At 49.8% G+C, this 15,928-nt stretch overlaps 1 protein-coding gene across 1 annotated transcript; it reads right to left on the bottom strand.

Moving 5' to 3' along the window:
* Positions 1–37: 37 nt before the first annotated feature.
* On the bottom strand, positions 38–13,757 carry Ttll10 (tubulin tyrosine ligase like 10). Its single transcript, XM_021656104.2, is given in 11 exon segments — positions 38–5,375; positions 5,684–5,777; positions 6,086–6,202; positions 9,375–9,515; positions 9,947–10,118; positions 11,048–11,219; positions 11,712–11,797; positions 12,991–13,117; positions 13,196–13,314; positions 13,459–13,659; positions 13,661–13,757. Coding segments are annotated over 11 exon segments (1,749 nt in total). The 5' UTR covers positions 13,738–13,757; the 3' UTR covers positions 38–4,932.
* Between the last annotated feature and the right edge of the window lie 2,171 nt (positions 13,758–15,928).

Genomic DNA, 15,928 nt, shown 5'->3' with positions numbered 1-15,928 from the left:
GCTCAATGTGGTGAAATACCTCACGCGCACACACACATGTACACAAATAACTTTTAATGGGCAATGTGGTGAAATACCTCACGCGCACACACACATGTACACAAATAACTTTTAATGGGAGTGGGCATCTGAGGCCTGTCCTCAGAGCTTCCTCTTGGTGGTAGTGGTAGGGGTACAAGTCAAGGTTAACCTTGGCCACAAAACCTCAGTAGTGACTATCAAGCTAAGGAGGCTTCTAGGAAGTGATAATCTATACTGAGTACGTGCCTTCTTTGCTTCTTTGTGTGTGTACATACCTTGTAAGTTTCTGTGCATCATGTGTAACTCTCTTGGAGCAAGAGTCATAGATGGTTATGAGCCGCTATGTAAGTGCTGGAAACTGAACCTAGGTCCTCTGGGACAGTAGCCTATGCTCTTAACTGCTGAGCTAGCTTCCTAGTCCTGCTCTTGGCTTCTTGTCCAAATCACTTCCCCCCACCATATTAGGTAACCATGTAGTGAGTGGGTAGTTCTTGGGCTACTGCCCTTTTGGATGCCTGTGGTTTTGATAGCACTTTAAGACATTTGCCCTAGCCTAACTGCTTCATACTTAGGCTTTTGCCAGTTTCCATTTTGGGCAATTTCTGGCATGAGACATTCTCTGAAGTGAATGGTTTTGGCTCTGAGGCACTCTCAGTGAAGCACCCTTTGTTTTGTGGCAGTTGGAGGGGTTGCTCATATGCAGAGCCACGTCATAGTAGTACACCTTTCATCCCAGCATTTGAGAGGCAAAGGCAGGCAGATCTCAGGAGTTTGAGGTCACCTTGGTTTACATAGTGAATTCCAGGACAGAGAGAGCTACATAGTGAGACTATTTCAAAAGAAGAGAGAGAAATCTAATGTCATCTTGGCATGGATGCCCAGGGAGTGTCAGGCCAGAGGGGAGGTACCTGCATACCTGGCACTTCCTCAGCCCATCTTTCTGTTCAGGGCCTCCTGTCTTATCAGGTAAGTAAGGATTGAGGGTTGGATCTGCAACTTATGCTAACAGCCCCATCTACACACAGCTCCTGGGAGAGACTGAAGGACATGGAAAAATTACCATGAAGAACTACATTAGGATCAGAATATGAAGAGCTCAGGGCCACATGAAGTCCCTTGGTGGTGTACCAGCACCTTCATTGCCTGGAACTGCCTCTTCTGTCCCCTGCTGGGTGAGTGAGGAGTCAGCCACAAGCTACAAAGACTAGAGTCAGCCTGGAAAGGGAGGTGGGGTCCGGGGGCATCTCCCAGCTTGCCCATCACACCACACCTCTAGGTTCTGAGCCATAGGCAGTTGTACTGGAGCCGCACAGGTGGGGCATCCCCAAGTAGCATGACGTGCAGATACCCACAGGCTATATCTGTTGGAAACTACTCCTGTGGGTGGCTGATGGGTGTGGTTTAGAGATGAGGGAGATTCTGCAGGGTGGGGTGAGGACTGCTGTAGTCTCTGCTCTACCCTTTAAGCCAGCCGCCTCCCCTTTCCCCATTCCACTCATGGCTACCTCAGGGGCATGAGATGAGCTGTGTCAGCCTGTGAGTTAGATCTGGGGATTTCCACTGAGAACTGTGGTCTGTGCGGGGTCTGTCAGGTCCCAAGGGCTGAGGCTGAGGCTAAGGGCATGTCATCAAGGAGGGACTGCAAGCAGGCGACTGCAAGCAGGTGGGTGTGAAATCCAGAGGTGCTAGAATGTGGGAAAGAGGAGCTCCTGAAAATGTCCTTCTGCTGAGGTCTCCTACCACCCTAGCAGAGCCCACACCAGACCTGCCTTCTGAAGTAGGGCTGGCATTTGCCCACCTGAAAAGTCTGGCAGCCACAACAGTTAGGTGTGGCTCTGCCTGGCCTAGACTAGCAGGAGGGAGGCGTCACTGCAATTCCCAGAAACCCCTACCCCTCAGCAGCTGCTCTCCAGTTCTTCTGGAAAACCACATCACACACACACACAGACACACACATTTTATCAGTCTCAGATAAAGGCCAGATAAAGGCCAGAGGCTATGTCAGTTCCCAGAAATGCTTCCGGCCACAGCTAGTGGCTCCTGCCCCAACCTCCACCCTCTTATCTTGCTCAGAGAGAACCTATCATTTACTCAGTGTGAGACATACCTCAGCTTGACAAAGTAATCTGTATTATGGGAAGTGAAATGCCTTTTCCTTTTTACAGCTGGATAACCCTTCCCTCAACTCTAGGCTCTAGATGGGCAATGACGATCCATAGCTTCTGAGGTATGCTCTCACTGACCATGCAGTACCTCAGCCTGTAGGTCTTCCCTCTACTGGGCTGGGGTCATATCCCAGGGACTGTCCCTTAGGCAGCCTCTAGCCTCTGTGTAAAGAAGCGCATCTTCCCAAGAAAATCCATGAATTGGAATGCTTTTCCGAAGACCAGGCACTGACTGTTCTGTCCCTTCTTAGATGGAAGGGACTGGAGTGGGCAAGGTATTTAGGATGTCCCACTCTTCTTTGGCTGAAACTAAGATGCCCAGAAAACTCTAGACCCTGGCTGAGGGAAGCTTTAGTATGTGTGGGGTAAAGGTCTATACTGGCTGCAGGGACAATAGGAGGTAGAGGGTGCTGGGGTCACAGTTGTGAGCAGCTCAATTCCCCATATCTTCTGATGGTAGAAGAAACTTTTTAACTCCCTGACAGCAGGGCCTCAGGATTCCCTCCTAGGAGAAGAGGGAAGGAGTTGAGACAGAAGGGTGGATAAGAACATTAAGCTATCAGAAGCTCTATTCTGGGGTCACTAACCCCAGTGGCAATCAGTTGGTCTGTAAGACCAGACCAGTCTTGATGACATCATCCAGCTTCCCAAACCCTGATCCTGTCATATTATTTGATTAGAAAATACCTTGAATCAGTCAGGTGGCTAGATGACCTTCAGCCCCTCTCCTGCCAAGGCTTTATGTGTCCTAAGCTCAGGGCTCTGGAGGACTTACATGTGGATTGTAAGGGGCTGAGGAAGATCTAGAGGTGGGTAGATGGGGCCGTCACTCCTGTGGGCTGGGTGACCATCAGGAGGTCTCTGAAACATTTATTCACTGCCATGCTCTGCAGCCTCCAGGAAGGAAAGGGAGCAGACAACCCAAGCCCTTTGGGAGCCTGTGGTTGGCAGAAGCTCTGCTTGGATAGCACAGGCTACAGCCAGCATTTATCACATCAGGGTCCTGGGAGAGGTTCCATGTCCCCAGCAGTGGAAGCAGTTTCCTCATAAGAACTTTATCACCTCTGCTGCCATCTTGAGATGACTCCCTGCAGGGGTGGGGGTAGGGCTGCAGGTCTATGTGGCAGCTGAGAGCAGAAATATTTATGACACTGGTGATGCCATCAAAGGACACAGCTCTGACTTGATCGGGGAGGGAACTGTGAGGAAGGGGAGAGGTTATGGGAAACAAATTGGAGGTGGCGCAAGTTGATAATGTCAACAGATGGTCCCAAGGGATGTGGCTATTTAGCCAGCAGAAATGTGGCCGTGACTACAATAATAGGTGTGGATTCACCAAGACCTAGGTACTTAGGGCCTGGGGAGACTGGTCTTCATTTTCCTAGCTTTAGCGAGCTTCAAATATCCAGAGACCCACGGGCCAGGAGCAGGCTCTTTCCAAGAGGAACCACAGACTGCTATAGGAGACACCTGACTTGGTCACATAAGGACAAGAATGTGCTTACACTGCACCTTGTACCTTATGCTCTGGGCCACAGCAGGAAGTCGGAAGGCTAGAACATCAGGGGCTGAATAGGGAGTCTGAATGGAGAAGGGTCGTGGAGGGGTGGAGAGCTGTGGGCGTTTGTGAGCTAAAGCAGGGTCTCCATGATCGGTCCTCTGGGACCTGAGCACCTTGGGTTACCTCTTTGAGTCTTGTTAAAGGGTTCCTGCACAGAACGGTCCTGTATGCTGGTCAGCGGAACAGTGGTAGACAGAGCCCTCTAGCGGTGGGCCAGCCATTGCATCCTAGAAACCATGCCACAGTTGGAGACTGTTGTGCCAGGAAGGTTTTCTTAGCAGCTGAGGGGACTAGTCTGACACTCCTTCCACATGTGGTAGAGCTAGGCTTGATGTTTGGTACCAATAAAAGGTAAGAAGGGAGGGCGACAAAGAGGACTCTGCCACCTTGGATATGCAAGAGAGGATTCAAGTTGGGCAGGGCCTTCTGGAAGTCTGTGGGAGGTTGTATTTGGAGTTTTGTAAGGGTGGGATTGAGAGGGTCCTGGCCACTTTGTTGTAAGATGTGGACAACTCAGAGGTTTAAGGTGGTCCGTGTTCTTTCAAACCCCAGTGCATTAGGGAGAGCAACCACCATCAATGCCAGCTTAGCATCATCCTTCCTGGGAACTGCCCTGTCATGGCCAACTTCTCCGTGCGTGCCTCGAATCCCTGATAAATTCCAGGGCAGTTTGTAGGGAAGTAGGGGCTATAGGCTACAGACCCTCCACAAAGTGTCTGAAAGGCCAGAAGAAAGCTGTTGGGCAGGATGATGAACCCCAGCTCTGCATCAGAACAGTAATAGGACAGGGTAAGTCTTCCGGAGTTCCATGTGTAGCCAAGGCCTTTCTTGGGAACTCCTCTGAACAGTGGGTGGGCCCCACTGCCAGGCCTATGGAGGCCATGGAGTTTCAGGAGGATCCTACAGGATGACTACCAGAGGCCAGAAGTGGGGGACCCAGGATTTGGTGGGCTGCCCCAGAGAAGGAAAAAGGGGCCAGTGGAGATTTCCCCTTCCTGAAGGACTCACTCCCATTCTGCATGCAGTTCCCTCTTCTTCCCCTAAGGGCAACCAAGGAGCAAGGAGAGGAAAAGGGACAGAAAGGCTTAGGGCGCCCGTGTGGGACCCGCTTCTGGAGGCCGCATTTGTCACAAAGTAGCTTTTATAGGTCCCGAAGAGGGCACGGGCCGTGGATACTTGCGGCGGCTAGGAGCCCCGATGGCTCGTGCTCCTCTGTTCCTCCTCGCGCTCTTCATCGGGCGGCCCCAGGGAAGGTTCCCCGGCTGCGTTCCTGCTGCCTTCCGTGGGCCTAGAACATAGAGAGGGCTCGGACTCTGCTACAGAACCACTGCCTGAGTCAGGCTGCCGTGATTTGCGGGAGGTGCATGTGAGAGCGCCTCTGGAAGGCATCGACTTGCGTGCTCCAGGCCGGTCTGCGGCGGCACGTGCTGTGGACAGCACAGAGGGTGCGACCTCACAGGAGGGCCGGGGAGGAAGTGGAGGCAGGCGGGCAAGGGGGCGCGAGCCCCCCAAGCGTGGCCACAAGTCTGTAGTCTCGCCATTGTAAAGGAGCACAAAGCGACGCTGTGACAGCAGAGGCAGCATCTTCTGACTATGCAAGCTCTTTTGGCAGGTCTCAAGAGCCAGGTCTGTGGGGAGGCAGGAGAATGAGAAGGTGAGAGGGCAATTTGGAGCGGGAGGGCCTCAGGGGCCAGGGGAGGGAGGAGGGGGATCAGCATGTCTGGAAACAAGGGAGGAGGAGAGGGGTCTGTAAGGGATTGGATGTAGGCGGGTAAGGTGACAGAAAACTTAGAACAGAGGGCTTGGCTGACATGCAGATTGTGGAGCCTTGGAAAGCCAGGCTTGTGGAGTCTGAACTTGGGGGCAAGTAGGATGAGGTCCCCAGAAACGGAAAAGAATATGGAAAAGTTGTGATATGGGACTGCCTAGAGCTCACCCAAGGTTTCCATAACCACTCCAGGGATCACCTCCTTCAGGACTTCACAATTGGTATGTAGGGCAGGGTTGGAGTTCATCTCCAGCAGCCACACCTGAGGCAGACAATAGTCAGCATCTCTCTCTACTCACCTACAGCCAGTTGGCCAGTCAGAAGCTAGACTCTGATCCCTATTAAGCCATGTGATTCTGGGCAGATTGTATCTTTCCATGGCTTTGTTCCCCATTTGCTCAAGGTGAAGACTGATCTTGAGAGCTGCTCAGTTCCAGTAGGAGATGAGCTTTATGGACAAATCCAAACCTATGGCTGAGTCCACCCATTGGGTCCGCTTATGTGGTCAACATACAAATGGGCCCTCCCTCCTGCACCTGCCTACCAGACCTCATCTTCCCAAGACAGCACCTTGAAGTTCTCATCAATCAGGAAATCACAGCCAATGAGGTCAAAGTAACCCAGCTTGCACTCCAGCTTGGACTTGACAGCCAGGAAGCAGTGGGCCATGATCTGCTGCATCCGCTTCTGTGGGTGAAGCAGGGAGGAATCCTGGCTGTCACCTGTTGGCCGTGATGAAATCTCCTAGGCTTGAACAACCACTCACACCTCATCTGCACTCTCACCCTCATCTGCAGTTTTAACTGCCCACACTTCCACACGCTCAGTCACAGTCAGAAGTCCATTCAGCAAAACCATGGAGCTTCTACTGTGACACCGGCACTAAGAGATACAGAAATGAAGACAATTAGAACTCACAGCAGGAGACACAGAAAACTAGAACATAGAAAATGCTGGTAAGAATAGAGAGCATGGTGGCTCATGCCTGTAATCCCAGCAGTGAGGGAGGCAGAAGCAGGTGGATCTCTGTGAGTTTGAGGCCAGCCTGGTCTACAAATTGAGTCCATAACAGCCAAAGCTACAGAAAGACCCAGTCTCAAAAAATAATAATAAAAAAAGCATTTCAAGTTGCCCAGTTAGTTTCATTCCATTATTTTTCACCTCAGTAAAAATCTTGAAAAATATATCTCAGTATCAGAAATAGCAGAACACGACTAATTTACAAATAATTGTATTAGTTTTCATAAGTTTGGAAGTTTGATGAAATGCTACTTTAGAAAACACCAACGGAAAGCTGAGGATGATATCTCAATCAAACAAAATATCAATGAAGAGATACGAATTACAGAGGCCATTAAGAGGGCCATTGGTTAAAGTCCCTGATGCTAAGCCTAACCCTGGGACCTACGTAATAGAAAAAGAAATGGCTCCCATATGTTGTTCTCTGACCTCTGCAAATATGCATGGCATGTGCCCATGGCACATGCACCCTCTAAGAAAAAAATTTTTTTTTAATTTATACAGTATTCTGCCTGCATTGTGCCTGCATGCCAGAAGAGGGCACCAGATCTCATTATAGATGGTTCTGAGCCACTATGTGGTTGCTGGGAATTGAACTCAGAACCGTTGGAAGTACAGCCAGTGCTCTTAACCTCTGAGCCATCTCTCCAGCCCCCTCTAATAAAAGTTTTAAAATGTGATTAAAAATTTAAAGCAATACAAGGTATAAAAGGAAATTGACTAGAATTTCTGGAGTAGAAAAATACAGTAATTACAATTCTTAAAGAAAAAGAAAAGAAAAAAAGAAAAAGCACAGATCTTGGGGCTTAAGAGGTGGCTCTGTGGTTAAGAGTGAGTGTTTCTCCAGAGGAGATTTGAACTTACCCTTAGAGACAGAGAAAGTGCTCTTAACCACTATCTCCTCAGCTCCCCAAGAACATTTTTAAGATACAGTACATCCCGGGATGAAGAGTTTTCATTCATTGTTACTTTTTCTGTTTAGTAGGCTGAAACCTAAGAGACTTATGCATGCTACTGAGCATCACCCTAGCCTCTGCACTTGTTTATTCTGAGTGGATCTTACGTAGACCAGGCTATCTCTGAATTCTTTGTTAAGATGACCTTGAGGTTTTTTGTTTGGTTGTGTTTTTTTTTTTTTTTTTTTCAAGAGACAGAGTTTCTCTGTGTAGTCTTGGCTGTCCTGGACTCTCTTTGTAGACAGGCTGGCTTCTGCTTCCCAGAGCACTAGGATTACAGGCGTGTGTCACTGTGCCCAGCTTGACCTTGAGTTCTTAATGCTCTGCCTCCCAAATGGTAGGATTATAGGCTTTGTGCTACCCCACCTGGCTCCTGGCTTTCTCTTTCCTCCTCTTGTTGCTCTTTTTCTCTCTCCCCCACCACCCATATCGTCTGGTGGGCCTCACCATGTAACTTCTTTTGTTTTTTAAGATAGGGTTTCTCTTTTTGTTTGGTTGGGTTTTTGTTTGTTTGTCTGTTGTTGTTGTTGTTGTTTTTTGTTTGTTTTTTAAGATCTGGCTGGCTTGGAACTCATTCTGTAGACCAGGCTGGTCTCAAACTCACAGAGATCTGCCTGCTTCTGCCTCCTGAGCACTGGGATTAAAGGTATGTGCCACCAATACCCAGTTCCCCATGTGATTTTTATTGGCCTGGAACTATATAGACAAGACTGGCTTCAAACTCAGAGCTCCACCTGCCTCTGCCTCCCTGAGTGCTGGGATCAGGGGTGTGCACAACCTTGCCCAGCTAAGAATAGAAAGTCTTAACAGGCACCAATCAAATGAGGTTAAGGAGAGTAGTAAGGCAGTGTTAGTGACAAACCTTCCCACAAAGGGAAGTCCAGGCTGCTTCACAGAGTGTGTCCGTTTTTGTTTTTCTCACTGTAACAAACAGCTGAGAGAATTACTTTCATAGAGGAAAGATTTTTGCTTTATAGTTTCAGAGGTTTCCATCTAAAGTCTCTCAAATCCGAGCAGGGCAGACCATCATAGGAGTGAGATGATGTGGCCTGCTCATCTCATGTATCAACTTAATCAAACCTCTTCAGATAAGCATCAAGCCTCTAAAATTGTGAACCAGAATAAACCTTTTCTACAAATAAGTTGATTATTTTAGATATATTATGTAGTAAAAGGGAAATAATACATTTTGGTATCAAAATCAGATAAAATACTAAAGAAAGGCCATAGGCCAGTATTACTTATGAGCATAGACACAAAAATACTTAATTAAATATAATAAAATAAAACTCAGAAGTATATTTGAATTATACTGCCACCACTTAGGATTTATCCCATGAATGTAAGAGTAGTGAAAGCTAATCAATGCAAAGCACATGAATAGAATAAAGGAAAAAAGAACATGCAATCATCTTAATTTGTACAGGAATAGCATTTTACATTACTCAGCATCCCACCCTTAAAAATTCTTTTTTTCTTTAAAAATGAATTTTATTTATTTATTTATTTATTTTTATTTATTTTTTATTTTTTATCAATTACATTTTATTAACTCTGTATCCCAGCCGTGTCCCGATCCCTCATTCCCTCCCAGTCCCTCCCTCCCTCCCTCATCTCCACCATGCCCCTTTCCAAGTCCACTGATAGGGGGGACCTCCTAAAAATTCTTAACACACTAGGGAGAGAAGGGAATTTGTGAGCCTTTCTTTTTTTAATCAGAAGAAATACTACTTTTGCCTTATCAACTTGATATTAAAAAATTACACCTGGAAGCAATTAGTCATGGCTTCAGTACAACTACATGCTTTCATGAATCATGAAAGCCACGTGCCTAGCCCATGTGGGCAATATGCACACAGAACCCAACTCAAAGCCAGACTGACCGTGAAGGTGGTGAAGACCCAATCTCTGGGGAGGCCCTTGGTCTTCCTAAACTTGTCATTGATGTATCGGTTGAGGTGCTCCATGCTCCACACAGTGCCTTCTTTCAGCAACATGTACAGGGGACTCTTCTTCTGCATGAACTACAGCAAAAGCAGAACCTACAGGTCACCTCTGAAGGGACGTATGAAGGCTTTACCCTAACCTCTGACCCTCAGAGGTTACCATCTCCCATGAGAACTGCTATGAAACCCTTGTGCATACACCTTTAGGCCTTGAGATGTTCCAGTCAGCAAATTCCCACAGATCCTGAACAAGGAATCCCTTGTTCCAGACACTCCCTTGGGCATTTGATCAACACACCAATAGCAGCTGAGTCAAGGATTTAGGCTCTAAGGTACTTCTTTCTGTAGGACACCCGAGTCTCTAGGGCACAAGGAAGTAGCTGCTACTTCAAAGCCTGGGCAGGCAAGTCTATAACTAGACCTTTTCTCTGTGTTCCCACACAGTGAGTCTTTTTAGTTTTAGCTCATTCATACCTGTATGAAAAGAGTGTCTATAAGGGGTTTCTTACCTGGTTGGTCAAGTGACCACTGAGGTCACTGGAATGAGGATCATACAGGCTGAGGGTGAGACGGGCATAGCCATGGCCAAAAAAGACCATGTAGGGCATGGCACAGGCGATGAGCAGGTAGGAGCGCACGTCAAACTTCTTTCCGTCTAGCAGCAGCGGGTTCTGGACATATCTAGGGGGTACCACAGGGTACCTGATGCTGAGTGGCTTAGCCCAGTTGGCCTAGATCTGTCATCCCACAAAGACCATTTCCTCATTACCTCCCACCTATCTCAGGCATTTCCACTGCCTGAATATTGTCAACCATTAGAGGCCTCTGAACTGGTCAGAGGAATTAGGAAGAGGGTCTCATAACCAAATCTTTATCCATTTTCAAGTGTCTGGGCCACCTTAAGGTGCAGCTCTTACTAGGAAGCTTATGGGAGCAGATTGGGCCCCTGTGGTAGGGAGGATTGTCTGGAGGAGAAAGGTTGACATTGGACTGTGAATGATGAATGGCTTTCATCTCGGGAAAGGGCATTCCAAGTAGGACAGTTCAGGTCTTCAAGACTTAAGGTAGGGAGAGCATGACTGGGAAGGCCACATGGAAGAGGACAGGCAGCAGACAGCAGCTGTGGCCAGAGAAAAGGTCCTTATTGGCAGAGGGTAAGGCTCTCCTGGGATCTTTCTAAGGATGAACTGAATTTTTCCTCCTAGTCCCAGGTGAAACTGAGGTTCTGGACCTCACTGTAGGCAGATGAGCCATTGGTCAGCTCTGTGTTGCAGATAGGCTTTAACCGGCTGGCTGGGCTGGAGAGTAGAGGACAGCTGCAGGACAGAGGACAAAGGGACCAAGCCCTCCTTGACTACCCCTCCCTAGAGCCTGTGCTTATGAGCACTCTTGTCTGCTACTCTAGCAAAGCATGACACCTCCCCTGAACAGGCTATGGGGCTAGATATAAGCTGCTCGAGGCAGGTTGGTTGGGTGTTGGCGGTGCTGAAGCCGGCTATGGCCAAGGGCTTCTCTGCAGCACTGCTGACTATCTCCAGTGTTCACAGGCACCAGCCAGTCTGCTTTGTCCCTGCTGAGACCCAGGCCCTTCCTGGCATCCATGCCCACACCTCTGCACCACCCGCGCCTGAGGTGCACGGAAGGGCATCTTGCGGTAGATGGGGTCGTCCTCAATGCTCTGGGTCTTGGCCTGCAGGGCAGCAACCTCCTCCTGGTTCCTGATCAGAAAGATGCCCTTTCCCTGGTTGGAGGCCGTGGGCTTGCAGATCCATATCTGGGTTTCTGCAGGGAGTGACCCCTAAGCCTCTGGCCCTGAGTCCTCCTTGCCCCTCCCACCCCTCACCCCGCCCTGGTCCTAACCATACCCCACCCTTGACCTTCCCTTTCACTAACCTTTCCTGAAAAACCTAAGCCTACATTTCCCCTCAGCCCTGACCACTCCAACCAGCCTTAGCTGGTTCCAACCCTGATCCTACCCTGATTTCACTGCCTTGCTCCAGGTTAGAGGGCTATTCCTTTGTCTCACCTTGATCATACCCATGATCCAGCTAAGGTCCTTGCTCTGCCACACCCATTACCTCTAACTAAGGCCACCGCCTTCCTTTCCCCCACCCCTCAACATCAGAAACCACCAGGCCCCAAGCCCTGGCTTCACTTTTTCTCTTAAGAACTATTTCACCATTTCCAGGTCTGGCCCTGCCCCACCCTGCTAGAGTCCAAACTTGATCTTGTCTACCCTTCTAGCATGCCTGGTCCTACTCAGGGGCCTCTCACCATCAAATAGAGTGAAGAATGTCTGTCTCTCATCCCTGATGTCCAGTCGATAAGTCTCTGGAAAAAACTCTTCCATTTTCAGGACCCTTGGGAGAGCAAGGAGGTAAAGACATGGGGAGTTCTCTGCCTCAGACCTGACCAGCAATCTGGTAGTCTGACCTGTAGACTAGCTGAAAGGGGCGTTTACTGTTTTAAGGCCTCAGCCTTCTCGGCTAGTTCCTTTGCAAGGCCTTTGCTCACACTGTGCCCTCATAAAACATTCTTTTATCATCTCATACTTTCAGCTTCACTGCAGCAGCCAGCCTTCTGGCTGCCAACCCCACTGTGGTTTCTTTGTCTCATCTCGCTGCTTTCTCTCTTCCAATTGCTCTCTTCTATGTGGATTGGTTTCCAGTGCCAAGATAGTACCTGGCATAGAACCATAGTCAGTATATATCTGAGCTTCCAAACTGCCTTTCACCGATCACCAGGTCATAGTTCCGCTCTCTCCCCGCTGTCTACCTCTGTGCCCAAGGCATCGGGGGCTGGTCTATGTAAGTTCCTCAAGGGCTGGTATATCCTTTCCAAATATGCAGCCCAAAGGGATATAAACCCTGTGTGAGTAGCTATCTCCAGCATGTTTGGAGTTGTGGGTGGGATATGCAGAGTGGGAGTACAGATGGGCAATAGAGGGAGGTGGATGGATGCCTTAGGAGAATGGCTCTGAGTTGCTGATAGAAGTAGGCAGTGGACAGCTGGACACACAGCTGTCCAGAGGGTGTCATGGACGGCTATGATCTAAATGCTGCCTTGAGGGGCAGATGGTGAGCAGTTGGTTGGATCAGTAGATAGATCTCTAAATAAATGTTTGGGTGAGAGAATGGCTGGGCAAGTAACCAGTGAACCAGGAGTAATCCAGCTTGGCTGTGTGGTGGGGGTAGAGGAAATCGGATGGACATGGCTGGATGGATAAGGACTAGTAGGAGTGAAGTGTTGGCAGAGTGGATGGGAGCAATGGATGGCCGTTGCTGGGGGCCATCTATTGTGGGCATAGAGTAAACATCTAGGGAATGGTGGATATGCCCTGGAGTGGAGGCAGACGGGAAGCTCAGTGGGGAGACAAATGGAACATGTGAAGGAGAGTGGTTAGGTCTGGTAACCGGCTGACCTCTTGGGTAGGATGGTGAATGCTGAGGAGCTGCAGATGAAGTGGTGAGTTTATGGAATGGGGAAAATGGTTCTAGAAGACAGATTGAGGCAGAAGTGAGTGTGCCTCTGGGACTGGGCAAGGTGGGCTCACTTGGCTTGGGTACTGGGCAGCAGCCTGGCTTTGCTCAAAGTGCGTGCATGCTCCCTCAGAGCACTGAGCAACCCGATCTTGGTAGTAAGCAGCTTGTTGTTAGGCAGCTGGAACAGCAACTGCTGGCCTGGTGAGACAAAAAGGGTTCCGTGGGTGGCGCCTTGAGGCTGTGCCGCAGCCCCTCGCTTCAGGGAATCTGCCCTACCTTCTCGGAAGCTGCAGTAGTTGTCCCTGCACTTGATCTCGCACCACTTTAGCTTGTAGTCCTCACAGCGGCTGTCCTGAGTGCGTTGCCAGCCCTTGCTCTCACAGTAGTGGCTGATTCTGTGGGGTAGAAGGCAATAGTAACACTGGGGGACTTGGGATTCCCTGAGGAAGGCAGGGCAGGAGTGGCTGCTTAGAGCAGCATCTTGGGCTAGAACCAGGATGGGGTGGGAATGCAGACCAGGCTGCCCAGACCCCACTCACATTGATGCTCCATTAGTGCCTCCGATGTAGAAGAAAGGACCTTGACCAGGAGTAGGTTGCTTGTCCCCTTCCATCAGGGCCCCCTCCAGCGAGGTCACTGGGAGTCCGACAGCTTCTTCCTCCAGGAGGTCTGTGGGCAGGTAGGTGGTCAGAGGCCCAGGCTTCTGGCTCACTAGGGTTTTTTTTTTTCTGCCCCTCCCAGCTGCCAGCAGCCCCACCTGCATCTTGGTCCAGCTGACTCAGCTCAGGCCGGAGCCCCTCCTCGACACTGCTCCCCATCCGTTTTTCATGGGACCAGCCTGGAGACCAGTGGTATCAGGGGGGGGAATAGGGAGGTACCCATCCTATCTGCCTGAGCCCAGCCAATGCCAGCAGCTGCTGGGAACTAATTCAGCCACTCTGGACCTCTCTTTACCCCAACATGGACCTGAGCAGGAGGTCTGAGGGTCATTACACCCAAAAAAGGAGGCAGTTACCACCAGCTTTAAGTCAGGCAGAGTCCAGGTAGTATGGAGACTACAGTGGGGATGAAGAGGGTTACCCTACCTCCGCCCTCCTTACCAGCAGGAAAAGCTCCATGCAGGGAGTGGGCTGGAGTGTGAGACAGGAGCCCATACAAACATGATGTGGGGATGTCTCCAGAGGGCAGGGGTCACAATGTCTATGATGACATCATGGGTGACCCAAGAGTCTATAGGCAGCCAGGAGAGATGAGAGGTTGCGCTAAGTAGGGTTGGGGTAGGGAGAACCCACTGCTGTGGCATGGACAGGCAGGACCTGCATCTTCTCAAGCACAGTGTCCCTCGAGTGTAGGCTTCTGCTGGCTTCTCTCAGGGCCTGGCTGTCTGGGCCTGGCCTAGTGTGAGCCTAGTCCCTCCCCATGAGATGCTATCCCTGAAGGCCCTGACTTGAGGTTATGTGAAACCAGTTCCAGGGCCCCTTTGCATTCACCTGGTACCCGCGTGTGGCATCGACGGATCCTGGACCGTTTGGGTCTTTTGGAGCCAACATGGGTTCGAGGGGGCGTACCCCGGCAGTGGATAAATCTTGTTCGGCCACGTGTTGCAGGCACAAGAGCACCAGGGCGAGGAACCTTTGAGGCAGATGTAGTCCCTACACCCCTTCGGGGTCTTCGAGCAGCCCGAGAGCCCGGCTCTTGGATGGGGCAGACACCTGGTCCCACCCTGCCTGGGGAAGGGTGCCTCCCTGTGTCCTGGGCTGCAGCTTCAGCTTGTGGCTCACTTCCAACTTTGTGATGGCCATGAGGCCTTCCAGCCTGTAGGTGAAAGGCAATCTTTGCATCCTGTCTCTGCTGGGTGAGCCTTCTTTGGCCAAGACCGTCCTGGCCTCGACGAGTGTGGCCTCTGTGTCTGCTGCAAAGAGGGTGCCCATCAGGCTTACTGTTGGTAGGATGCCCACCTTGCAAGCTTGAAGGGCAAAGAGGCTCCTGACCCCAACAAAGGTCTTACCAGTTTATGGCTACCCAGGTGCTCAGCCCAGATCCTACTAACACAAGCTGTCTATAGCTACCACCACTGTTCTTCCCCCAGGACTCCTGTCTTAGATGCTGTCCTTTTTCTCTGTTTGCCATCTTTGGAATATCTTAGAGCATTTTAAATTAATTCCTAGACAAATCTTTGTGTCTCACATAAAGGAAATAAGCCCAGTTTGTTGGCGCACAGAGACCTGAAAAGGGAAGGACAAGTTGAGGCCTCTGGACAGGAGCAGGTCAGCTTTAAAGAGGAAAACAGTTCTATGGATAGATTGATTGACAGCAAAGAAAGAACAAGTACAGTAAGCCATTCAGGCACTATGTATATCTACCAGTTCCACCCCCACTGATTTGACAGGAGAGGGGAAAAAAAATTCAAAAAGTTCTGGAGGATGGAAAGAATGTTCGTAATGAGAAACTCATACTTCTGTAGAGGGTAAGCTGCCCTGGAGATCCCTTCCCATTGAGGAAAGAAAGGATCCCAGGAAGAGGCTGAGGGAGCAGCTTTAAAATTGGGCAGGGGTGGGCTGGAGAGACGGCTTAGAGGTTGGGAGCACCGGCTCTTCCAAAGGTCTGGAGTTCAGTTCCCAGCACCCACATGGTGGCTCACAACCATCTGGTGCAGTCTTCTGGTGTGTGGCCATCCATGCAGGCAGAATGCTGTATAAGTAATAAAGAAATAAATTTTTTAAAAAAATTGGGCAGGGGTGTAGGTGTGGGTGACTCTGCAATCACTAGGAGGTCCCTATGCACTGGGTTTCCAGAACCCAGCAGCAGGTCAGAGGGACTTGTTATGGAAATGGGGCCTGAAAGGGACTGGTATTGTCCACAGCCTGAGGCTTCAGGGCCCTCAGGGATATCTTAGAAGACCTCCTAGAACAAGAGGAAGTTAGGCACACAGAGGAAGAGCAGAGTGGAATAGAGATGATGTAGAAACTGAAGGAACTGAACTACTAGAGAGATGGCTCAGCACTTAAA

Source organism: Meriones unguiculatus, chromosome 3 (assembly GCF_030254825.1).
Source record: "Meriones unguiculatus strain TT.TT164.6M chromosome 3, Bangor_MerUng_6.1, whole genome shotgun sequence".
Lineage (NCBI taxonomy): Eukaryota > Metazoa > Chordata > Mammalia > Rodentia > Muridae > Meriones > Meriones unguiculatus.
Note: the sequence above shows the minus strand (reverse complement) of the source record. Positions and strands in the feature narration are given on the sequence as shown.